Source organism: Oxyura jamaicensis, chromosome 21 (genome assembly GCF_011077185.1).
Source record: "Oxyura jamaicensis isolate SHBP4307 breed ruddy duck chromosome 21, BPBGC_Ojam_1.0, whole genome shotgun sequence".
Classification (NCBI taxonomy): domain Eukaryota; kingdom Metazoa; phylum Chordata; class Aves; order Anseriformes; family Anatidae; genus Oxyura; species Oxyura jamaicensis.
In genome coordinates this window covers 2,952,528-2,971,817 of record NC_048913.1, presented here as the reverse complement: position 1 = coordinate 2,971,817, position 19,290 = coordinate 2,952,528, and the positions used below count along the sequence as shown (strand labels likewise).

General features: G+C 43.6%; 1 protein-coding gene across 3 annotated transcripts in view; it reads right to left on the bottom strand.

The window, feature by feature from the left end:
- Window positions 1-3,814: 3,814 nt before the first annotated feature.
- Window positions 3,815-19,290, bottom strand: part of DVL1 (dishevelled segment polarity protein 1) — an 84,860-nt gene continuing 69,384 nt past the window's right edge. The window contains exons 11-16 of one of the 3 annotated variants that reach the window (XM_035344628.1): window positions 18,135-18,284; window positions 13,396-13,527; window positions 13,016-13,183; window positions 12,304-12,510; window positions 10,971-11,017; window positions 8,345-8,481 (exon numbers count right to left, since the gene is read on the bottom strand). In XM_035344628.1, the coding sequence (XP_035200519.1) occupies window positions 11,007-11,017; window positions 12,304-12,510; window positions 13,016-13,183; window positions 13,396-13,527; window positions 18,135-18,284 (668 nt within the window). In that variant the 3' untranslated portion in view covers window positions 8,345-8,481; window positions 10,971-11,006. Of the gene's footprint in view, window positions 8,482-10,970; window positions 11,018-12,303; window positions 12,511-13,015; window positions 13,184-13,395; window positions 13,528-18,134; window positions 18,285-19,290 lie in introns of all 3 variants that reach the window. The other 2 variants (XM_035344626.1, XM_035344627.1) reach the window with 2 other exon arrangements.

Sequence of the window (19,290 nt, the reverse complement as noted above, 5' to 3'; positions counted from 1 at the left end):
AAAAAAAATCTTTTGGAATTTGCTTGACTTTGTCACAAAATCTGTAGAAACCATTCTGAGGTGTAAGAGCAGCTGTACGTGTGATATGGAAAGTATATTACCTATTCAAATACCAATTCACTCATTTGTATGTCATTAATGTGTTTGCAAAGAACATGGAAATGAGGACAAGACACACTGGAGTGCAAATCACAGTATCCAAAATCATAGCAAAAAGTTCCTCCCATCTCAAAAAACATAGGGAGAAACATGTCTTACCCAGGGGGACGTCTGCAAAGGGGACAAAATAAGTCAAACACTTCAAGTAATAAGAAATATCTTATATGTAGCATGCCCCCAGCTCCCTAAACAGCAGAATTCTCATATCCAGAGAGGCTAGCAGCTTGCCCCGTTCAGTATCAAACTTACAAGAACAGGCAATAGTGATAGTTTCAGAAGGCACGACAAGAAATACTCATAAAGGAAAAACTGCTGTGTGCTGGTCCTAGCATGGGACCAAGTTTCCAGACCTGATGAAGCAAGCTGCTGTAAGGGTGCAGATAGCGCAGAAGCAGGGCACGAAGAAGCGTGTGCATGCCAGAAAACAAAACCTGTGAGAGCAGAGGCTCGAGACAGCACGACTCGCCCATCACTTCCCTTCTCTTGCTCCTCAGAAATATACGAGTGCCAAAACTATAGACAACATAAGTGCCTGGGCACAAGACAAGAAATAGATGAAGGATCCGCCAGTATCACATACTCTGGAGCTTTTTAGACCTCCTGCTCCATGAGCTTTATAATACAGGGAAATTGCATAAAGCCTCACCTTCCCCCTGCTAGGAGAATACGTTTGGACTGAAACCTTCTTTTACAGGCCAGTAGGACTGGTTCACATCCAGGTGTTATTCCTGTCTGTTCTTGTAGGTGTGCAAACTCCCCTGGCCTACAGGTCCACCCTGCCAGCTCCAAGGCATTGCAAAATCAACACTGCAGCACCTACGGTGTGACAGAGCTGACTTGGCAGCTTCAGGGATCACCACAGATGTTGAAGTCTCCAGACAAGCAGCTTAGAACTGCTGACCCTGACCCAGCTGAGGGGAAGGCCTGCTCTCTCCTCAGCGTGCTGGCTGTATTTTATTTCTCCTGTTGTTTGAGACTCCTGGGTTCACATAATCAAAAGGACCAAAACCCAGGACAAAAGAGGCTAAGCTGCTGCTGCTACCAGCGGGAGAATTCTTACCCAAGGCTGGACTTTCTAGGTCTTTCCAAAGTAATTGCTGTGGACGTAGTAGAGGTAGCCTGATGCAGCTGCATTCACAGGTGACACAATCTGATGAACTGGGTCTGCTCTGCTGGTGTGCTCAGGACTGCTGGACCATCAACCCTGCCTAACTCATTCACAGCAGTACGAGATTACTCTCAAATATTTTCAGAGCTGATGAGCATGTCTGGCACTTTCAGTCCTTATTCCAATACTGTGTTCTACATTACGCTCTTTGTAATAAATGTGAATCCACCTCCACAATTCCAAGAGGCTGTTGAGAAACCAGCCAGCCCGCTGCAGGCTCCTAGGGCAGAAACTAAGCAAGAGAAGACAGATGGTATCTTCGACTACACAGGGTCACAGAAATAACCAGCAGTTATTATTTCCATTCATATATCATGAAGGTTGCCATGTGCACTGGTGTACTGTGAGGGGGCTCGTTATGTATACTGCACTATCAACTGTCAGCCAGTAATTATTAAATATTACCCAGTCTCTTTCTCAGAAAAGTCGAGAAAAGTGGCAGCTATCACTCCGGTGCTATTTTCCCTGAAGTTTAAATGCAATGCAGTAGAGACATTTATATTCTATCGTGCCATATCCAGGAGGAATGATGGTAGCATCTCTACTTCAGTTCAAAAGCAAAGGCTACAACTCAACCTAACATCTTTAACCAATGCCACCATACTTACCCGTTCACAAACCTGGCTAAAGTGCAATTGGTCTCCAATGCAACTGTTAAAAACTGATTTCATGTTACTGAAGGTAAGCAACTAGTGGAGAACAAGTGCTTCCTCAAAGTAAAACCCACTATTTTAGTGAAATCTGTATGTGGTTTTTGTATCCTTTAAACAATCTTTGTTCTACACTCCTTTTGCAACAAATTGTATAAGCGTAGAGGTGGTGAACCATGAGAAGTGAAAATGGAACAAATTTATCATTAATTGAGTAAAATTTCTCTAAGATTTTTTTCTCCATCCACTTTGACAAGCAACTATACTGCTCCTTTATTCCCCATTTTAGACATAAAGCTTTTCCAGCTATCCATTAAGTGTTATTAGAAGTTAACTCATCAATTCAGCTCAATTAAAGAATCTGCAAATTAATCTTAACCAGAGAATATTTTCAGCCTTTAAAAAAATAAATTGGTGCATTGCAAATCTAGCTGTGCACAAAACCCTTCCCTCAGCATAATTAAAGCCAGCAAAAATCTGACCTGGAGACTGGAAGTCCTTGTGTCTGGAGACCACAGCAAGTCCTCATAAGCATCTTGTTGCACCTGAGGATCGCAGCAGCATTCCTCACTCCAGTGCTGCGATTTCATAGCAGAGCAGCAGTTACTTTTGATCATCGTTCCAGAGATAAAGAAGGAAAAACCAGATTTACCTTTACTGCTTCTCTTTCTGGAAGCAGAGCTAGAGCCCCAATAGCCTGATTTTTCTTTTCTTTTGCAGGGAGTGAGAGAAAGAGGGAAAAGTACCTGATTAAAGTGTTCAGCCAGTGCCAGCCACCTGCAGACAATTCAGACTAGGTCAGCTGGAGTCCATCAGGCCCCTGCAGCAACAGGCTGCAAGCGCATGTGCAAATTCTGATCATTTATTATTTATCTAACTGGGAAAATGGTAGCTAGATCATTTTATGTCCTACGCAAAGAAACATGGCTTGGAAAGGAGAATATGGGAAATTCTGCAAGATCATCTCTTATATACCTCTGGTGCAGAATTGTGCCATTCGTAATAGGTGTCTCCTACTTGGTCTCTTCTCCATCAGCTGGATCTCTACCAGCTAAAAAGATGGAATCTGCCTCACATCAAGCTGTGGTGGCTCTTCGTACACGAATCCCTCTGACCTTACAGGGAGGCTGAGTGCCTTTATGCTGTAAATACACCATGGTTTCAGCTTTACCGGTTAGTCTGCAAGAGGTGTCCTAACGATCCTAGCTCATCTCTGCTGCAGTTTGCGTGCAGAGTCCAGAAGAAAGGGAATATTCACATGAACCAGCTCACTACACCAGTGGGTTCTACCAGCAGATTCATCTCCTGGGTTTGCAGGCAGAAAAACTTGTTCCAGCTCACCTCTTTGTAACAGCACGCTCTTACTTCCACAATCTTTCTCCAGCCTTTCCTGTATATTTACTCCTGCCAAACTGAGAGAGGGAAAAGCCCGGTAATTAAGAGGAAGGGGAATTAATGAGGAGAGCATTATTTTTGCATCGATGTATTAGTCATTACCTCAAAGCTACAGCACCTCTGATGAATGTCAGGGTCTTGTATTTCCAGTCAGATGTCATTAAGAGTAAGACCTCTGCATTTCAATCGTCTGTGACCCAGTTTAGCTGTGAACATTTACAGGGCTCCTGTCATACCCTGAACTGTCAGCACTTCTGAAGCAACATCAAAACACAGAATCCTGGCTCCCTATCATTAATTAGCTCCTGAACAACCTTCTTCTGCAGAGAGGATGAAACTTCAGTGAGGGCAGGGGAGAAAAAAACAAACAAAAGAATAAGACTGAACCAGTAATTCATTCTTGAATTAAAGTAGTGCAAAGAACTGAAGACATACACTGCAGTTATCACATAAAATTAAAAGCTTTTTAGTGTTTAAAATAGCATTTACACATAAGCAGCTATATATTAACTATACAGACACTTGGGTTTTAATACAATATCTACAAAAAAGAATTCAATTATGCAATAGACATTTAACGGGAACAGTGCAGTCCATGCTAGTAAGAGGTCACTCTTTGAGTAGAACCAATTCTAGAATAGGTGATAGTCTGGGTTTTCATTATTTAAAATCATGTAACTTTGTTCCTCTACTGTACATAAAATTCTTTACATGTATTTCTAATCACTGATTAGAATTAATAATTTTAAGTCAATCTTATTACAATCCAGTTAAATGCAAAACAAAAACAATTACATCAACTCATGAGCTGTCAAGTCTCAAGATGGGACCGCCCATTTGAACAGAACAAAAATAATATCAAAAGTCAATGTCTGTGCATCATTGCTTGCCATCCAATATACCTTTGGATAAAGTGTCAAGGGGACTGTAACCTTTGAAAAGGAAATTTATTAACGGGAGGTAAAAGACAATAGCAGTGCTTTTAAGACTATTTGCCAAAAAACCCTTACTCCTCAGAGTTAATATATCGGGTGGGTACATTACCCCCACAGATACTACCTCCTTTGGACAGGAGACGTCATCCCAAACTATTTTCTCAAAGTTTTCTACGATCTTCCAAACATACCTGTTAGTCCTTGCTAAAAGCCGCTGGCAGGTATGCGTGAACATTAAGCCCAGCTGCCGGGCACGGGCAGATGCTGAAGGTCTCATTTCCAGAATTAGAAAAATGTCAGCTATTTAAGGCTCCTGTTGTGAGGTTGTTTCAGTGCCCTGTGTAACAAAACCCACCGCTTCTCAGTGTAGGTGGAAGGGTAGGCCATACATTCTAGAGCCCAGTCAGTGCCAGTTACTTGACAATTAAAATCAGAGAGAAATTTCAGGCCCTGATAAGAGAAAAAGACAGTTCCGCGGGACTGCAGCCTTCACCATTTCCTCCACCTGGCACAGTACTTCCTATTGCAAGTAGCTCCATCGGCACCAGCGGCACGTCTTTCTGCACGTTGTACTGTACCCAGTAGGAGAAACTTGCACAGTTCGGCCCCAGCCCCCCGCTATTGCAAAGATAAATGCACATCATGCATCGAAAGCCAAGGGTGGGATTCGGGAAATCTTCTGTCTTCATTCATTTCTGAAAATTAAGTGCTACCAACGGTTCAGGCCCAACTTCCCATGAAGTCAAGCCAGCCCCTCCACTGTACGCTACGGGGGGGCACACTGAAGTTTTTTGTTTTTTTCCACGCAGTGGCCACTATGTATTGCACTGTTCACAACATGGTCATTTACATTCTCCTACCGCTCTGTCAATAGCAGGCTCTACGTGCTCTACAGCATTAACCAACCCACAAATCTGTCGGGACATTCAGAGCAATTCATATTTGCCTGAAATGGATGCCTGGTCTCAGGTGAAGCTAACTCAGGCGGATTTAGCAGCCTCGTTTCCTCAGCAGACGAATGGTTTCCCACACCTATGTTCCGGACTGTCACCCTCGTTCCAGAGTCACCCACAAACACAGAAGTATATAACACAGGCAGTTCAACATTGCAGCGAAGACCAGCAAGACACAGAACAGTTTCCGCCAACAGCACAACGACAAGACAAAAAAAAAAAAAAAACAGCAAGTGTGTAAACTGCAGCTCTTGAAAAAACAGGAGGAAATTAAACACGTTTCTTCCATGGGCAAAAGCTCAGCCCCCAGTTTTTATCCCTTTTGGAGGTATCTTATTAAAATGACAGTCTTTTCTTCTAGCCCTGCAAGTTCTGCCTGAAGACAAAGTGGGCTAGAAAAAATCGTAATATATAAGAGACCAGAAAAGTTAAAATTGATTGAAAAGTAGAACCACTAGTGATTGTCAGGAACGTCACAGACTCCTTCACCGTGTCTCCTGGAGACACAGCAGAAGTACGGATTTTTTTTACCCTGATTTATTTCATTGCTTTCAACGTCGATCTTTCAAAATGGTTTCCTCCGTTAGTTGGTGTCCTTGCTGTGTTGCTGGGAGGAGGAAAGGAAAGGATTCTCTTGCACAGTCAAGCTTCAGGTAGTGCCATTCTTTTGAACAAGTCATCACCAAGTCTGCAATCTACACTAGCCCATCAGATAGATTATGAAGAAAGCACCACTGTCAGAAATGTTATACAGGTTTTTGGGAGATTTTTGGAAAGAAAGCAGTCCAAACACACTCAGGTAGTTTAGAAGCCCGGTAATTTGGGTACCTACTCTGAGTGACAGTTTCCTAAATGCCTAGCTCCCTTTTGAAAGTGAGACTTAAGTCCCTGATTAACACAGACATTTGTAAATGTTACTTGACTTCTGTATAAGGGATGTGTTAACACACAGATCTGTCATAAGAAAAGAAGTAGTGACAAAAAATCTGTAAGAATGAACAATATAAAAAATGGCGTTTGACGAGTAATTTTTCAAGGTGACAAAGGAACATGAACTACACGTATTTAGTGAGAATGTTCTCTTTTAACATTCATATTGGGTAGTCACACTACCCATAAAGCATGGAACGTCACAAAAAGAAGCTTCTTATCAGTGAAGAAAATGCTTATATACAGTAAAGACTGATTTTAAAGCACCTGTCCTAAAGCCTGCCAGAAACAGGTAGCTAACAAAGGATTTAACTGAGGCATGGCCCCATGGTCAAATGCCACGGAGTGACTGCAGATTAACACCCATTTCCCATTCCATGAGCCCCCTAAGTGAGTGTGGGTGTGCTCTTACCAGCTCCTCATTCAGGTACTTTTTAAAAAGCTTCTTAAACGCCAGAGAAGGTTCCTGAACACACTTATGAAGTGTCCACAGCCTAAGAGCGAAGAATGCACAGTCATGAAATCTTGGGGATACACAACAGCAGTTAAGTCCAAGCTCCCCAGCAGGAGTTTTAGCTCAGGTCCCACTCCGTGTCAGGTGTATGATGCGCTCATTGTACCATTTATGATCTGCTCTCCAAACACCCTCTCACCTCCCTGCCCACAACTAGCCCCCAGCTTTGTTTAGAACATTTTCCTTTCTGCCACGCTGCAATTGGCATTAGGCATACCCGGGTTTCTAATTCAAAGCAGAGATTAAGCTGGGGAAAAAAGAAAGATACTGCTCAGAAATGAGGAATGGAAAAAGAGGTGATCGAGATGAATAGCCACGTCCCAGTGGGAGCCAGGATTTACCTATGTCTCTGGTAGAACGGGATGAATATCCCTTCCATAGGGAAAAGCTGCAGCTACACTAACAGAATCGCATAGCAGCAATCATCCTATTTCTGTGGAAACAACTTGTAAAACCAGTAAGCAAGTGCGCGTTATAACCAGGAAAAACAGACACATCTGTCAGCAGGGATGTGACGGAAATGCCCAGGAACAGACTGCAGCTACAACGTCACGACCGTGATACTAAATGAAATAACATTACACGTTTTGCACGAGGAACACATACAGCAGCAAGACTCCATCACTTCCTGGATAGGATAACATCTAAAGAAAAAAACAAAGATCGATTTGTACTCCCTAGTCAGTAGAAGAAGGTAGTCACAACTTTGCTTTCTGCTGGGAACTGGTTTGAGCCTGCTCCTTTCCAAGCACGTGTTGTCTGTAAGCTCGCAGGTGCCACGGCTGCTTAGCTCGCTGACTGATGCATCCAAGAAACAGCGTTACGAGGCAGTATCACAGATACCAGCCAACAATCTCTTTTTTTTTTCTTTTCCTTGTAGGGCAAAAAGCAGAGGAAAATAAAAGTGCTACTATGCATTACTGGAAATCCAGGAGTTATGTGAAATAATAGTCCTTGAATCAGCCAAAAAGATACACTAATTGCACTGAAAGTAGGTGCCACAGTTACCAAAGCTCATTAAGATGTGAATATACACCAGCCAACCACAATCAAAAACAGGAGGGGAAGAAAGAAAAATAAAAGGATAAAAAAAAAAAAAAAAGATGCCATCAGTTTGCTGATATTTAACAATCCCAGGAGGTTTTTTTTTTGTTCATCGTTTTTGTCTCTTTTTTTTTTGTTGTTTTTTTTGTTTTGTCTGTTTTTCTGCAACACACAATTGCAAACCAGGAAGGCGTGACATGCAAGACAGCCAAGTTTCTTCTGGTGAGTGTTCGACAATGACCAGATTTCCCACCCGCCCCCAAAACAACCCACCCCAGCCCTCCCCCGAGCAGAGTCTGAAGGCACTTCCTCTCTCACATGATGTCGACGAAGAATTCACAAGGGTTGCCCATAGCCTTCTGGAAGGACTGCCGGCTCCCCGTCAGCTCCGGAGGCACGGAGCTCAGTTCTCTCACAGGGGGCCCTCCGGGGGGGCCGCTCGTCCCGTAGACTTTGGAGCCCAGCTTGGGGAGGTTGTAGAGGGGTGGCACTCCCGGAGGCCCGTAAGAATGATGGCTGTGGTGGCTTCTCTCGCTGTGGGTGGCAGAGACGTGGCTCCGGTGGCTGAGCTGGCTGACGGGCCTCTCGCGACGCACGACGCTGGCGCCACCCCCGCTGCGGGCAGTGTGGTCAGACTCGCTGCCGCTGCCCGCCGACTTGCGGTCCTTCTCTCTGCCAAGAGCTCTCCTGCTGTTCTCGCTGTTGCTTCGGTTCGAGCCGCTGCTTTTGCTTCCTAAAGCACGTGAGGGGAGGGAAAGGACACACAGAAAAGCAGAGTTAGTTCAGTTCCACTGCCCTCTCCAGCACCAGCTCCGACCAGAACCCACTGATCCGGATACGACCGCTGGAATGGCGACAATGCTAACAAAACCAGGCCTGAACGTGCTGTCGGTGGCTTATGGCATTTAGCGGTGACAAATGGTAGAATGAAGCTGACGAGGTTGTGCCATGCACAGGTACACGTAGACACCTTCAGAGCTCGCACAGTGAAAGCAGCAGCTAGCTTACAACTAGGGGCTGAAGGCACCTGCTCCGCCGCCGCCTTGCTGCCTGCAGAGAGGGCAGCAGCAAAAATGGAAGGAAGGAGCGGGCATTTGGGTTCTGACTCGCAAGCAAACGAGGTTCAAGCTAATTATAACTGTCTGTGTCTTTGCTATCTTCCGTTGCAGACATTTTTCTAAAGGAAACTCCTTTTGACTTCTCCTTTATCACCGGTGGTCACACTGGGCAGATGCTCACTCAGGGCTAAATCACCTGAGGCTAACAGATGTCCTTTTGTTGGTCTCAGTAGATAGATCCTTCTAAAATTCATCACTACAGCGTTTTGTTGTTGGAGAGCTCCTCAAAACCAGTTATGTATTGAACTGCTCTGCGACGAATCAGTACCACGCAGGATATTCCCAGCAGAGGCCACTAAACCGACTCAGAAAACCAGAGGAGTGCTGCTGGTACCTACGCCGAGTGGTTGCCACAAACAAGTTTCACTAAACTGTGGAGCTGATTTTAAATGAAAGTTGAAGGTCAAGCTCTGTTACCATCAGAGATAGAACAGATGTCAGGAGATGTTCCCAAGTTAATTATTCTTTTAAAAACAGAACAAAGAACCCTACATAATATCTCATTAAGTTTCTGCCCTTTGGAACTGAGTAGTGACTTAAGCCAAAGCCCCTAGTGCCAGCAAGTGGATTACGGGACCAGCTTTTGACTCTGGATGAGCCACCGAGTCTCTAGGGCCACTGAAATAGGAAAACCAGAATGATTCAGAGCTGCTCCAATTTGAACTACAGATGTTCACAACCTTCTGTCTGCCACAGCTGATGCTTAGAGCAGGCAAACAGAAAGAAGAGAGAAAACATCTATATAACACAACAGTCTGAGAATCAGCAGCATAGCTGTTGTCCTCTGGTCATGCTAAGCTTCACTCTCTCCCTGACATGCCTTTAAAGCCTGTCACAGAACAACCAAAAAGTCCTTCTAGTCCTTGATTTTAAAGTCAATCTAAAAACAACGTCACCTTCTTGGCAGCTGGGGACTGGCCTGTCTTGGAGGGCGAACTTTAAAATGAATTTTAAAAATCTGCATTTGAGGTGCTTAGAAAAGTTGTGCCCCAACACACAGCCTTCCCTCTGTTACTGCCCGATACAAACGCCACGCATCGCTCCAGCCCCTAAACCAAGAGTCTCTAGCTGCCTCAGACTTCATTTCATGGCAACATCCTGGAGCTTGACCAAATCCATCCTTACTACTTCTTCCATCTCTTCAGACTGTAACCCGATGATCTCTCACTGTCCTTTCATACAGCGAGCGCCTACCTGAACAGGGATGTGACCTTGTCCTAAACACTGTGGTGACAGCAATGACCTTTTGCAGAGGAGCCGGTCCTCACACAAGTGCTGTTCCAACAGCAAGCCTGCTCGTGACTTTCAAAATACCTTTAGCTCTGGGCACCACCAGCAGAGTCAGATGGTATGGCCCAGACGAAATAAGCAGCAACCTAAATTAGAACAGAACCTTGAACACAGAACTGCAGCTTCACAGAAAACTTTGCTAGATCTTCCTCCCCATCTGCTGCTTCCCAGAACACATCTCGTTCTGTCCCTTGACCTAAATCTTCAGCTTTTGTCTGTAATCGTCAGTGAACGCGTTGCATTCATCTCAAAAACGTGGCATTTACTGGGCTCTGGAGCAGCACCCTCATTCACCAGGTGAATTCAGCACGTAACAGAGAGAACCCACGAAACCCAGTTCTAACTCTATATTGAGAGTGACCAGTGCAATCTTGTGTCCCAGTGCTCTTAGCACCTGCCTGAAGTATCTGGACAATGCTCAAATGTCTTTGAGTAAACCAGCACTGGAAGGACACTGGCAGAGAAATCCAATCCAGATGGATTACATCAGACTAATAAATTAGGAGCTAGGATTTATTTATTTATGTTAATGAAAGGCAGTGAAGAGACCGGTGATGGGATTTTCCCATTTCAGCTGACAGCGAGCTATCTGATGCCATTCTCTCTGTGGCTGCTGCAGCACAGTCACACAGGGGCAGACAGCTTGATATGCTAATGTCACACTGCTGGACTACTGTGCATTGAGACAGGCTGAGAGTCCAAGACAATTCAAAAGAAACAAAAAGAAAAAAAATACAGCTAAACATTTGGGTCACAAGAGTCTAAATGATCATGCTGTGAAGTCATTATTATCATGGAGGCGTTTGAAGCTTACCAATCCCCTAGAGTCAGCCATTCCTCTATGAATCCTTCAGTCTAATGCTTGCTCAGAACAAAACAAGGGAATAACAGTTACAAAACAAGAAACAACACAGCAGTGAAGTTTCCAAATGAAGAACAAGGAAAGAGTTGAAACTCTTCAAAGTGAAACACTCTTGGTGCCTTTTTAAGGCTCTCTGCCAGTAACACGTGCCGCATGGATAAAATACCATATACCTTTCCTATTCCAGCGGCAGAGATCTAATGGCCTGCTACCCACAGAACCAGCTGCCAAAATCAAACAAATGCCCACATTCTTTCCAGCACAATCAGTGTGCAGTTCTAAAATCTCTGGATACCACTGCGGGCGCCCTCACAGACATTTATTTTGAGATAAGGTGAGAAGCCATAGTGCTAAAATGTGGTGAGTAAGTTCCTGTTCTGAAATTCTTCTGTGCGATTTTGCAACATCTAACTGGCTGTGAGAAACACAAAGAAGCTGCATCCAAAGTTTACTGGATGTTTATCATAAAATCACAAGGAATCCTCACCTCTTCTTCACTGGCAGCATTTCCAAAAGCAAAATTCACTTAGGAAGCGATTTAAAAAACAGACAAGCAGAATGCAGTAGGGCCTTGTCTGTAAAGCCATAAAATATATATTTTTTACTTACTAAGTTTAAAAAATGAATCTCAAAATGATCCTACAGCAGGAAAGGAGGAGGTCAGGTTTTTAATCCATGCAGTATTATCTTTTTTTTCCCCTATCGTGTATTCTAAAAGAGACTCTCCTCTCTGTGAGCAGTGTTTCAGCCCTGTAAACCTGCTTGCTGGCCACCTCACACTTGTCTCACACAAGCAAAAGGAATGATTATATTGAGTTTTAACAAAAAGCCAAGAGCACCACGGTTCTAATTGGTTCCATCAGCAACCCAGTGGCCTAATTTCTAGCAATACCAAGCAACTGCAGCCCCCACTGCTTGTAATGGCTCCGACCTCTCAATAGGGTCAAAACTTTTATTTTTCTTTTAATTTGTTTTAACAGGGTGGACAAACGAGTCATTAATGTTGGTTGCTCCCCGACGGCACTGGGGTCCAGAACTACAGCACAACCACAGACAGGATGCAGCACTGACTCACTTAAAACACGGCTGGCAGTTTGAATACAGAGCTGAAAGGCTAACCCAACCCCATCACACACAAACGCTTTCGATTTAGTGCAGTCACACCAAATCCATGCACGGAGCGTACAGAACCACAAGACTGGAACACAAACGGTACTAAGGAAGTCAAGCAAATGGTCAGGGATAATGGCAGCTGCAGAAATATACACCGGATTAACCAGCTTACCTTCACTTTGCTGGCTCCCTGCACTGCCGCTACCATAGCTAAAGCCTGGGTCTTGGTATGCTGGTGGGAAACACGGAGGGGGCAGAGGATACTGATACGGGTATCCTTGGCCTAACGGCCAGGGAGCAGCAGGATGTGGAAGTGGAGCGAGGGTATCTTGATCCGAGGCTCCGCTGGAACCATTGTTGAGGTTCAGTGCAGCCATATCTGGAAAAGAAACAAAAGGTGAAAACTGTGCTCCTCCCTAGCAGCCGATTCCTGAATATTTATTACTAATGGCTTACACAGCACTTTGGGTGCCTACTCAGTCTCCAGAGTTCACTCACAATATCACACGCAGTAGAGCAGACATTAATATTTACCGCTGAGCACCAAGGTACCTTTGCAGCCTTTCTGTAAGTCAGGGAGGAATAATCCCCATTTTACAGATCGGAAACTGAGCGCGACTGACAAGCCGGAGTCTGGCATCACCAGAAATAAATCCAGCTTCCTTGAGCCCCAGTGCAACACACTATTCGATGAGTCCATCTTTTTTCAACTGGTCTAATTGCTGGCCTAGCAGGAAATGTCAACCACTTGTCATGCAGCTTCAGAATAATGGCTTGTTCTGAAACATTCACTTGTGAAATCCTGTAGGACTCCTCTGTGCACCCTGAGAGCACAGAAGAGACAACACACACGCAGCTTTGCCCTTCACAGACAGTGAACTTACTGCCACAGAGGTCTCCAAAGACATAATAGCACTGCTCCGAGAAGGTGATTTTGTTCACAGTGTGCCTGAGGTAGCCGTGTTTTAACATGCTGCTGGCGTATTTTCTAGCCTCCCGTCGGTCTTTGAAGCCTTCCACATGTGTGTAAAGCCAGTCAACCACATCTGCTCCTAAAATGAGAAAAAGGAAGAGGAGACCCAGGAACTTCCAAACCAAGTTAATCTTTATTGAATTTTAACCTTCACATTATCTAGTTCACTCATAAACAGGATTAAAAAACAGGTCATAACAGGATTTAAAAAAATGAAAAGTTGTATAGTTTCTGTGTCTGACTTCTAAAAAGCCTTTTTTTTTATCCCCAGCATTCCCTTGATCTGCTTACCTATCACTGCGTTGGAGATGGTAATTTTTAACCACATCCTGTCCCGGATTTCAAGGCCTGAGTCTGGTAGCTGCATAACCTTGACAATAGTAGCCATGTCACTCTTCACAGTTAAGGGAGATTCTTCTAATTCTAAAAGCAAAAAGGTTACATGCTTCTTTGAAACGAACGGTTTGAAAAGAACTCCTCAGTTCCCAATCTGGATGAAACATTTCAAGATATAGCTTCACCAACAGATGCAAAAACACAAAGGTTCCCAAATGCACCCCTATCAATGGCATAAATTACAGCTTTTAGCAATGCTTCAGAGACTGAATTGCCAGGAATGATACCCTTCTGCATGGAGAAAGATGATGACCACGTCTTCAGCATGGGTATCAGCCTCCACTTGTCTTTTTAAGATTTGGAGATCAGCACAATTGGGGAGAATTGACATTAGAAAAGAAAGCTCCCATCATCAAGGTAAGGCTAGAGGGTTCGTTAATAAATAAATAAATAAATAAATGTATATAGAACTTTCCAGGATTCTGATGATGGCAGCCTTGTGATCTACGAAGTCACTTAGCCCAGCAGAAGCATTCCTTTGCCCTGCATTTTTTTTTTTTGGCACAACACTTAAAAATAAATAAATAAATAAAATGCTGCTCCCCAGTGCCTCAGCAGCTGTCACAGCTCCATTCATGTTTCACACATTGTTACAGGCAGAGCTGACTTACCAGAGGCTTCATAATTTCCTGACCAATTTTTATAGTAAAACTAGACTTAGGAGTCTAGCTCCTTTAGAAACTCCTTTCTCCTATACACGGAGATAAACTGGCTTCTAATAATGAAAGCTCAGGGGAGTGAATCTGGCTCTAAGAGTCTACCAACCTTGTGCTAACCACATGGAATTCAATCACCCTTTCTATACACAGTAAGATATCCTATTATCACTGGATACAGCACACAGCCCTCCTTCCTGCTCCCATCTTCTCAGTCCTAGCAAATTCACGTCCAGCATTTGTGCTCTGTGTCTGTAGTTCAAACTCTCCAACAGGAATCCAGAGCCCTTCTTCCCTCCCTTCTCCCAGCTCCCCGTATCACCCACCTTTCAAAAGCACAAGGGAACCAAGTTTGCTCTTTTCCAGCAAGTCAAAATATTGCTAACAGGTACAAGCATGAAACAATGAAAACTGAAAATGCTTCCTTCAGTACGTGCACTGCTAATTTGCATGAAAATACCCCATGCCATCCACGCATGCAGTTTCAATACTTATCAAGTGAACAAACACTAACATTTTGCTTTTGCTTTAAGTTAGTTTGGTTAGTGGCAAAAAGCAACATGTTCATTTGGAAAACAAAAACAACAACAAAACAATGTTCTATCAATATTCAAGTATGCAGGGAGCAATAAATCATTTTTTTTTTCTTGGAGACCTGAGATCTGCAAACAAACAACACTAGCCAAAAAATCATCAAGATTTTCTAGCCCGCTAGCTGCTGTCCAAATGTGAAAATTTCTGTGATGTATCTAAAAATGCACCCACTTTGGTCTGAACTCTGTCAGTCAACTGTGGGCCTGGCTACCTGGCTACCTGCACAGGTACGTGAAAATCTGAGGAACAGCACAGACTCCTTCCAGGGGGACCAGGTCTACTGCAAAACTCTTTCTCAGGGCTTTGGCTATTGATTTTAAGTGGCATCTTTTCCCTCTGGCAGATCCTGTTAAGAAAAGAGGTGTATGCTCCAGGAAAATGCAGTCCTACCACGTGTAACACCACCCCTGGTTTGTGTCCTTATTCGAGTGAGGAAGTACACCTCTGCCCAAACCAAAAGGCCCCGGGAAATTCACAGTGCCTCAGGCTGAACGCTATTAAACAGAAATAGTTTAAAGGATTTTGGACTGAGACTTCAAAGTCCATGCAAGAGAAACAGAGCACTTTCCAACAATGTCAGTGGGCTTCATTCAAAACAGCAGGACTTTCAAGGAACAACGCAGCACTTGAAGTTAATCTCCTGGAAAGGACCAGCACTTCTTTGCAGGAAGGGATCCTGCAGCACAACTGGGGCTGGAAAGTTCTATCTTCAGCAGAGCAAACAAGGACCAGGGTTTGCCCTGACTGACGTACCGAGTCCAACACTCACAAACCACGGTGAGACAACATTCTCCTGCATCAGCCAGAACACTGCTGGAGAACAAGATGCTTCTTAAAGCAATAATTAATGTGAAAAAACTCAGTCTGCCTTGGCTCGGATATCCCTGAGAAAACAGTTAACAGAATAATTCCTACTGTGTGGTGGTGATTTGTACGGCCCAAAGTCTTGGATACTTTAATGACTAGCACTGACACGATGGTGGCTGTGCAAATGCTTCAGGTATCGGAATCTCACTTTTGATCAGAGGCCAGAGAACAAAGGAATGCTAAGCAGAAGAAAGGCGGAGTTATTCAATCTATTTAGAATTATTCAATCCTGGCCTTGCTATATAAACAGAGTAAAGCAGCAGGCATTCACAGTTCTTAAAACAAGGAACCATGAAACAGCTTTGTCTAAGATGATTCCATTAATTCCCTGCTTCCACTTCTACAGCCAGATTCTGTAGGACAGATACTAGATTCACTTCTAAGACCAGTGCCTCTAGCCTCAGAGGAACTGAAATAGAGAATTTTTGACTGGAACTTGAAAAGTGAGAAAGCACCATCATGCACAAGGCTCTCTGCACAGCCTCTTTCTCTCTCTCTTTCTCTCTTCCTCCCTTCTTCCCCAGCTTTGTTTTTCCTGGCAGGAAGGTTCAGGGGACAGGTGTTCCCTGTACTCAGGGCCCTGAGGTGTTGCCTGCCGTGCTCTGCGGGGTTCACAGGACTGAACCGAGGCAAGCAGCGTTCAACAGGTCACAGTAAAGCTCGGGGGTACTCCCCAGTTTCTTGCATTCGGGAAAGTCACTGACATAGAAATGAGAAGCTGTCTCCAGAAACACGGTTCTGCTCCCAAATAACCTTTATTTTAAAAGTATGATTGAGAGGGTGTCTACATTCCACACTTCCCAATCCCACTGCTATATACCAAGGCACACGATACAGGAATATTTCAAGAGGAATGTAAATAGAGTAACAGACTCTAGTTTGACAGCAGTCAGTAGATACATTTGATTCCAGCAATCTTTAGTACCTGTAAGGCTGAAAACACATCTCAAGATAAAGCAGTCATCATCTAAGTGGTTCACTTGCTTTCTACTGCAGATGTATTTCTCCTCCAGTGGTGCTGCCTACTGCCTAAAGAGGAACTGCTAGAGGAACTGCTACTACACCTACAGAAAGGATAACCTCCTTTTCAATTCATGGCGAGGCATAATCCCAGGAACAACCCACTTGTAAAATAACAGAGAGAGTAAGAGAAAAAGAGGCAGGCACCTATGTACTCTGATAGGACTTAACTGGGCCCTACAAATGCAACTTTCATGCTTCAGCCATGCTGTTGTCTGGGAAAGATTCTGTCCCTAATCATCAATACCACACTGGTCTTTAAAGTATTCAAAGGGTTGTTGGTTTTTTGTTTGGTTTGGGTTTTGTCCTTTTTAATGATACCCTCTCTTTCTCTCTGGAAAAAATCTTACCAAATGTAAAATATTACTCAGTCCTTCTAGTTCAGACTCCAGATCTGGCAAACACTTAAGTATCCCTTCCTTGATAAACATACAAGTATTTAGATGGTTTTCAGTGAATGTGCAATGAGCTTTTTTCCTAAAATGAGATAATCTCCTCAAAAGTTTAAGGCCACTTCAAGTTTTGCATGTGTATATAAACAAATACAACAAATTTCCTTGCTAGAGATGAAAAATCTGACAGAAAGGTTGCATCTCTATAGATAAACTCTTCCATATTAATATCACAGGAAACAAACATATATTATTGAGGTACAAAGTGCCTTAGTGCTTCCCTGTCAAGTAACAAAGCCTAAGAGCTGTTTTAAGTATGAAGACTTAACACGTACACTAAAGTATGAACCAGGATTTCATTCTCAGGGATGTGTGATCCTCATTTTATTTGCCCTGCCTTAGTGCCATGCCTTTCAAACCAAATGCTACCTTTTATCCCACATTTATATCAGGAAGCAAAGGAAAAGTAAAAGAAAGGAAGTTTATATTCTTTAAACAGAAGTTTCCAAGATAAGGCGTCCCGACAACTTGTTGGTTCCATGGATATGACTATTTTGGAGACTGTCACAGACAGACAAACCAGGAGGGAAGGCTGAACTCTAACCTTAATTTCACATGGGACATTTGTTTTTTCTCTCTGTTCAATAAATCCTAAAAATATTTTAAAAAGTATAAAAGAAGGCTATGCAAATATCAGTGGAGATTTCCTAAATGATACACTAACATGGTTATCCAGTGACATTCATCTGAATCAAATGATTTACATTTCTAAATAAGCAGCCAAATGCAAGGAGGAAGCCCTCACATTCATCTGAGGGGGTGAAGTTGGAGGCCTGACTTGTAACTTTAAAAGGGACCAGAAGCCACCTCTCCCTGCACGTAAACCCTGGCAAAACACCACTGCATTAACTTCTGACCTTTTGAAAAAGGCTTTATGCTCCCCTTAAGAATTACAAATGTAAAAAAAAAAAAAAAAGCATTCAAGAGTTCTGTGACGGCTGTCGTTTTCATCGTGCTCGTGGCTGGGGTCGTTTTTGCACACAGCTCTGCACTGCTGGCCCCGAGCAGAAGACGCCTGCCCTGTGCTGGCCGCAGTGTGACTTACTTTCCGAATCGGGAATTGAGCTTGTTAGTGAGGAGCTGGTAGATGTGGTGATGCTCATGGAGGGGCTCATACCGTAACGGGGGTACGCTCCCGTCATGGCTGTGGTATGAGAGATCCACGCTGCAGGGTCAATTGGCCTCACTGGTTCTGCTGCAAAACAGGGAGAAAAAGGCAAATGGAATCAGATTTGCACTAAACAGCACAATCCAAGTAAGAGCAAATGCTTTTTGAGAGCGCGAGTCCTTGCCATTCTGTTCTCACAACAGAGACAGCCCCAGCTGAAGGGAACAGAAAACACCTTGACAGCAGTATAAGATTCATCCAGGAACTGCTGCACTGGCCTCACAGGACATAACCATGCCATGCTCCTGCAACTGTCATATTTTTACATGCAGGAAATATTTTTACCTGTAGGAAAGAAGCTATCAGTTCACTCATAATATTTCACTGTTATTCTGCACAGTGAGAGATTCTCGTTTTGCTACGATGTGAAATACTACCAAGTGTTCTGCCCCAGCAGACAGGAAGGTCTCTGCCTACTTCTAAGAGCTTTGGACCCAAAGCAACCACTCAAAGGGTGAATCTTCTGCTGTAGGTGAAAAAGAATGGTAACTTTAGAGCTCTGTTTGTGCAGAAATAAGGCATCATGGAATTCCCCTCTCAGTGTTTTCAGGAGCCGTAACAAAATTTTCCAGGACTGAAATAATCTTGCAAAATAAATAGAGAAGAGAATTCAGAAAGACTGGAATCAGAGAGGAATGAAAATTACACCCAGACCTTAAGAACATCCACAAAGCAAGACATTCTTAAAGCTGGGAACAGAACTGAATTTTCCCCTTATCCTGGATTACTTTTCTTCTGAATTACAGTAGCTGTTGTTCCACTGCCTTGTAAGATAATTCTTAAAACCAGAAATGATAAACAAGAGCTCTGCTTATGGTGAGTATTTCCTCAACATACCCCACATGTTAATGCAACCAGTTTAGCTGATTTGCCTTGGGTCACAATGGGTATATCCTCAATAAACAAAGGGCAAGCTGAAACACAAGCTCTCCCTGTAGCAAATCTGAAGTATGTGATTTGTGGGTTTTTCTTTTGTTGATGCTGGTTTTCCTGAAGACTTCACCAAGTGAGTTCCTGTAAGTCTGCAGGAGCC